The following is a 6,945-nucleotide window of genomic DNA, read 5'->3' on the forward strand; positions in this document are numbered from 1 at the left end:
GATTTCAGTTAGGAAAACCACAGTCAGTCTTTCTGAGAATCCCATAGCGAAGCACGGGTACATCAGCTAGTTAGGTTATAAACGTAAATGTACTTCTGGTGGCGGGTTGGTGGGTTCCTAGACATTGCAATGAACACATCTCTCCTCTAAAAGGAATTACAAGTAAGATTTGCATTATTTTCGCTTCCTTATAATGTTAACAACTCTGGGCTGTGGAAGGAAAAAAATTATACCTAAAAGAGCACAAGTACATAAAACCTGAAAGTGAAACAATGTATAACACAGAAGAATAATGTTTGTAAATGGAACTAACCATGTAGTGGAAATTCAATGCAGAGTAACCAAAGGAAGTATTTTTCCAAGCACTGGCATACCAACTGCATTCCCAACTCCCTTGAACTATCCCACAACACGAAAAAGCTACACGATTGAGCTTTAATTCACTAATAATTGAACCTCACGGCCACACTTTTTACGCAGTCTGCTAATTGAAAGAAAGTCGTGACGTAGATACAATTGCACTAAAACATTAAAGTTGTTCTTGTGATTAGATGAAAAAAACCAGTAACATTAATGAGGCATCAACCCCACGAAGCCATATCAATAGAATTACATAGGTATTGTATCAACAATGGACAGAAGCAATGCAGTCTCAATCTGGAGACGCTATCTACCGAGGAAAAAGTAATAGGCTTTGCTACTATCTATCGTTAAAACTTTTCACAACTATACACTAACGAATCCAGATCAATGGTCTTGCCCAGGCCCTACCCTAACCAGTGCAGACCAATTTGCTGAGGTAACTAAAGGCCTAGGCAACTTCGCGGCTCTAACCTGGGGGCTTACACCGCCAGCCCCCTTTGCTTGTCCCCATATCACTGGTTTTGTCCAGACCCTACCTTAACCTATCAAGACCAATGGTCTTTATCAAGCACCTACACTAACGAATCCAGGCCAATGGTCTTGTCCAGGCCCAACCCTAACCAGTGCAGACCAATGGTGTTTCCTAAAGACACTAGACGCCTAAGGCCGCTTCATGGCTCTGACCCCCTCTGCTTGTCATTATATAATTGGTTTTGTCCAGGCCCTACACTAACCTATCCAGGCCAATGGTCTTGTCCAGCTCCCACCCTAACGAATCCAGACCAATGGTGCTTCCTCAGGTAACGAGAGGCCTAAGGTCGAATCGAGACTCGAAACTGGAAACTTACGCCCCTTACACCCTTTGCTCACTGAAGGTCTAGGTCCAAATTAGAGTGGTTGACAGCACTGTGCTTTGTCGTTTGCGAGTCGTCTGTGAGAAATAAACATAGAACAGTCCTACCACGCATAGATATTGGCAATTCAGGTGGCAACCATGGTACTAATGTAGCGTTTATCTCGAGATTTCAGTAATCTAAGCTATTATTTTGGACTTATTTTGTTAAGTTGTAGAATTTGTGCACTGATCACGGCGAGGGACTCAATTTATTGTATAATAATCAGCTGTTTCAACTTTATATCTTATTTTTATTGTCAATGATAGGTAGAAATATAGAAAGCAGCACGCAAGGTTTAAAACAAAAAATATTACTTTAAATGCTGCAATTCTCACCTGAAAATTATTGTGGAAGAGGGATGTGTTCCAATACGCTAGCCAGGGACCAACCTACCCGCCCCTAGAAGTACATTTGCTTTTATAACCAAAAATACTGTTTTACACGCCATACTCCATTGCTTTTATCGGTGATTGGTTCACGTATGGAAGAGGATGACGTCACTGACACCTAGGATGAGGCCGAGATTGTGTTACCAACCACTGCAGGAGAAAAAAATTATGAAGCGGCCAGGGAAGTTTGAAATGGCCTCGACGCGAGATAGAAAGATCATATATTAACTTTAAGGTATTTTTGCACCTCGAGGCCAATCTCTGTCATGAGAACAAAGGTTCTTAACTATGCCCGCGGCGCATACTGCCCGCACGGCAAGAAAAAACGTAATTTAGTAGCTGTAACCTATCATTTTAAATCCAAGCCAAACTCTGTCATGAGAACAGTGGCTCCCTTCAGGAGACACACTCCCTTCGAGAGGCTCTTAACTATGGCCGCGGCGCATACTGCCCGCACGGCAAGAAAAAACGTAATGTAGTAGCTGTAACCTATCATTTTAAATCCAGGCCAAGCTCTGAGATGAGAACAGTGGCTCCCTCCGGGAGCCACACTCCCTTCGAGAGGCTCTTAACTATGGCAGCGGCGCATACTGTCCGCACGGCAAGAAAAAAAGTCATTTAGGGGTTCCAAAATACAACAGATACTTAACAATAACCTCACTTTTCCTGAAATCCTCCTACCAGGGGTCACAGGCCCCTAGACCCCCTTTGCTGTACTGAAATAATGTTTAAAATGCAAGAAATAGAACACGATAACCTCACTTTTCCTCAAATACTTCAAAATTTATTAATCATTACACTTCACATAATGGAGAGGAGGGTATAACATACACTTACTTAATGAAGAGGAAGGTATAGGGCATAGCCCTAGAGTAGGCACTCCACTCACTCCGCTTGCTGTACACGGAAGCTCTACGGCCGATGATCCTCTTTTATTTTTAGTTCACAGGACTGCCGACAGAAGCGTCCTGTACGATCTGTCAGCGATCTCCGAATTGTTGCCAACTGTTAAGGAAATGTCCAGCGGACTGTTGCGAAATTCGTTTTAGGTTACAGCCACTAAATTATTTTTTTTCTTGCCGTGCGGGCTGTATGTGCCGCGGCGATAGTTAAGAGCCTCTCAAAGGGAGTGTGGCCCCGAAGGGGGCCACTGTTCTCATGACAGAATTTGGCCTGGATTGGCAATGATAGGTTACAGCTACTAAATTACATTTTTTCCTGCCGAGCGGGCAGTATGCGCCGCGGCGATAGTTAAGAGCCTCTCGAAGGGAGTGTGGCCCCCCAAGGGGGCCACTGTTCTCATGACAGAGCTTGGCCTGGATTTGGAAAGATAGGTTACAGCTACTAAATTACATATTTTTCTTGGTGTGTTTCTTGCTGTGTTTTTATTCTGCACGGGTTGGTAACGGAACCAGCCAGTTACGAATTATGGGAATGATGTCATATCGGCCAATGGCCGTGCTCGTAGCTGGCCGGCTAATGGTGCATGGCGCGTGAAAACTTTCGTTCTGTTATAAAAGTAAACATACATTTTTGGGAGGGTTGGTGGGTCCCTGGCAGTGGTAATGAACACATCTCTCTTCTAAAAGGATTTTAAGGTACAAGTCATATATATTTCTTCGCGAAGTTGTGTATTATATACTGGAGTGCCTAGGGTAGGGCGCTACCGGGTATAGTTCACCAGCGGCCTTAAAGAACTCGTGCAGACGAGTATCTACGGGAAAGTTTGACTTGAATAAGAACTCTGCCAGATACCCAACAAAGTGCTTTTTTTTTCTTCCAAATCCTGGAACGGACGAACTCCCGTGCGTCATGTGGCGCCACCTGTTTTCAATGTTTTGCGTGTGAACAGGTGGCCTATCATGAGGCATTACCCCCCTATTGTGCCTGTTCACACGCCCGCTCCAACCGCTGTCTATTAACTGAACAGAATGGTTCACCTGCAAATGTAGGAAACCTTCGTCCTCCAGGCAATCGTATGCCTTCCAGCAGTCACTAATGATTACACTTCCTGGCAAAATCCGTCTTGAATGACTGCAAGCAAGGTCTCTTTGTTGCATCTTTCAACAGGCACAACAAAGAAGTTTTTGCAGTTGCCCCGTTCTACACCTCCAAACACCCACTGCCCCTCAGTATGTCGTCCTCTGTTGTATTTGGATTTCCCGAACTTACTTTCGTCGATTTCGACGAAAACGTCGGGACCACCAATTTTCCGCTTGTTGTTGTGTATCCAATGAATGCACACTTCCCGACAAAAACTACACCAATCTACAATAGTGTTTGAAGAGAAACGTAATTCTTGCTTGATGAAAGGAGTGATAGGCTTGGGCAGATTGCACCAAAGGACAGAAAATAGCGATATGTCAAATAAAGTAAGTTTGGAGTTAGCAAAGAATGTATTCTTTCTAGCACTCTCTTTCCACCCGAACTCTTTCCCGCCTTCAACGCGACGACGGCATGCAAAAACAATGTTTTGCTTGCCTCTAAGGGTACACAATTTTACAACGCGACCACACTTGCCGCAATTCCTGGTAGTACTAATTAAGTTATGTCGTTCAAGGAACAGAATTAAATTAGCCTGGTTGTCGATAAAATCACTTATAAACTTCTTCACCTGAATATTACAATCTCCACATACAGCCATTGCAAACCAACAAGAAGACAGCTGTACAACAAAATAGCTGTACAAGCAACAGTTGGCAGCATTGTCGTTCCTCACGGCGCTCCCTCTAAGCGCTTCTAGTGCGACAGTAAACTCACTTGCGCCACCTAGTGGTGCCTCGTGTTACTAATCCTTGCGTGCCGCTTTCTATAGTTATGCCTCAATGATATATTGTACTTTTAGAAGAATAAGGATATTTTATTTTTATGTTTCTTGAAAGCAGCTTAATTCCAACTTAGTTTTCAATTTATGGTTGGGGGTATCAACCCGAGCGTTTACAGGCTGGAGTATGTTTATAATTTCGTACTTTGTTAGCTTCATTACCTCTACTGGTGGGACTATTAAATATTTACAGAATTTTAATGATATTGCCTTCGTACGCAGAACAAATACTATGCCACGAGATAGGGAAATCCACGATTCCAAAATAGTTAATATGAGAACCCAGGACGAATTCAATATACTGCCAAAGGATAATTCTGTAAATCTACACTCATTGACGAGCTGAAAGCCTTCAAACAAAACTTCCAAACAAGTAACACAGAACCTACAAACCATACCACATTCCGATTAACATAAATCAGTTCCGACTTATCAAATTAAGATTATACATTAAAAATCAAAATGAATTTCTAGAAATTCTTTCAAAAAACTCAAGAACCCATTGGGCATTCAAACGATCCACAGATTGAAAAACAATTACAAAGCATACGCTAATACCTAAACAATATATAAGACAAGCGCCATTTTGATTTACAAAACGTGCATAAATTCTGTTACTCACTACCAGTTGAGCTTCTTTTAGGCGTCTTCTTTTCAGATTCAAAAAGATACTCCTCAGGATCATGTCCTTCTTCACGCAAAACCTTAAAAATATAAATAGAAGGCATTAGCATGAAAAACAACGGGGGAAAATTACCAACAAAGGCCGCTAACGCTGCACCATGCAACGAGCAAATGTAAGAGATAAAATACCTTTTCCAGGCGTTCGATCAATGTTGCCTTTACACCAATTTTATCCAGTCCTCGTTTTTCCAACTCTGCACGTAAGTCAACAACGCGTAGCTCAGTGAGCTTCCTTTTTTCACCATCCGACGCCATTTCCACCAAGTTTAGTAACTATTCAAGAGCGAGGTGAAAACTACAAATGCGTTGCGCTAACAAATTCTAAAGATGAACATCAGAGAGTAAATAGCAAATTTCACGGAATATTTATATAGAACAAAAGATGCATTCAATCATGGCCGGACTACACTAACCATGATACAATACATAGAATAAAATAGTAGTTTCCGCTAACATATATTTAAAGAGGAGGCCAACACTACGAACGAAAACATGGAAAGGAGTAGAATTAGGTCATTTATAGATAAATATTTACAAGATATTGTAATAGGAGTTGAATCATGGATGAGAAATGATACAATGAATGCAGAAATTTTATCATGCAACTGGAGTGTGCATCGTAGTGATAGAATAGGAATGGAAGGAGGGGAAATAGTCTGGTGAAACAAGAAATTGTAAGCTACGAAAAAGTTAAGGGCGACAAATATGAAATTCTAGGTGTAAGCTCATCTCTAAAGATGTAAAGCAACTTGATGATTTTGGAGGGTAAAGGCCAGGAAAGGGGTGGAGCTGACGCTCATTTAGAATTATTTGATGAGATAATCAGCTATATGGGAAACGATAATCAATCAATCAGAACTGATCTGCATGTAGGGCAGCCGCCCGGCTGGCAGTATCCCTATCTGTTGTTTTCCAAGCCCTTTCTTAAATGATTAAAAGAAATTGGAAATTTATTGAACATCTCTCTCGGTAAGTTATTAAAATCCCTAGCTCCATAAACGAATAATCGCCCAATTTGTTCTCTTAAATTCAAACATTATCTTCATATTCTGATCTTTCCTACTTTTAAAGACACCACTTAAACTTATTCGTCTACTGATGTCATTCCACGCTACCTCTCAACTGACAGCTCGGAACATACCACAGAGTCGAGCAGTTCATTTCCTTTCTCCCACGCCTTTGCAGCCCAAACTATTGCAAAACCTTTGTAACGCTACTCTTTTGTCGGAAATCGCCCAGAGCAAAGCCAGCTACTCATCTTTGGATTTTCACCAGTCCTTGAATCAAGTAATCCTGGTGAGAGTCACATACACTGGAACCATACTCTAGTTGGGGTCTTACCAGAGACTTATATGCCCTCTCCTTTACATTCTTACTACGACCCACAAATACACTCATAACAATGTGCAGAGATCTGTGCCCATAATTTACAATCATATTTATGTGAATACAACAATAAAGATCATTCCTTATATTAACACCAAGGTACTTACAATGATCCCCAAAGAAAACTATCGCTCCATCAAAGCAGTAATAAAAACTGAGAGGACCTTTCCTATTTGTGAAACTCACAACCTGACTTTTAACCCCGTTTATCATCATAGTATTGCCTACTGTCCAAGTCACAACATTTTGCATTTGCTCACAAACTTGTAACATATTTATTACTCTGTACTGAATAACACCATCAGCAAAAAGCCTTATCCGTTATGAAGAGAGCATGGATAACGCCAAGGCGGGTACGGTTCATGCTTTAGAGAGTATGAGGGAAGGGTAGTGAAATAAGTAC

At 41.5% G+C, this 6,945-nt stretch overlaps 1 protein-coding gene across 7 annotated transcripts in view; it reads right to left on the minus strand.

Moving 5' to 3' along the window:
* The window catches only part of Saf-B (Scaffold attachment factor B), a 307,055-nt gene extending 301,579 nt beyond the window's left edge, over positions 1-5,476 (minus strand). For all 7 annotated transcript variants that reach the window (XM_067138304.2, XM_067138300.2, XM_067138303.2 and 4 more), the window contains exons 1-2: positions 5,286-5,476; positions 5,095-5,176 (exon numbers count right to left, since the gene is read on the minus strand). In XM_067138304.2, the coding sequence (XP_066994405.1) occupies positions 5,095-5,176; positions 5,286-5,411 (208 nt within the window). In that variant the 5' untranslated portion in view covers positions 5,412-5,476. The remainder of the gene's footprint in view (positions 1-5,094; positions 5,177-5,285) is intronic.
* Between the last annotated feature and the right edge of the window lie 1,469 nt (positions 5,477-6,945).

This window comes from Anabrus simplex, chromosome 1 (genome assembly GCF_040414725.1).
Source record: "Anabrus simplex isolate iqAnaSimp1 chromosome 1, ASM4041472v1, whole genome shotgun sequence".
Lineage (NCBI taxonomy): Eukaryota > Metazoa > Arthropoda > Insecta > Orthoptera > Tettigoniidae > Anabrus > Anabrus simplex.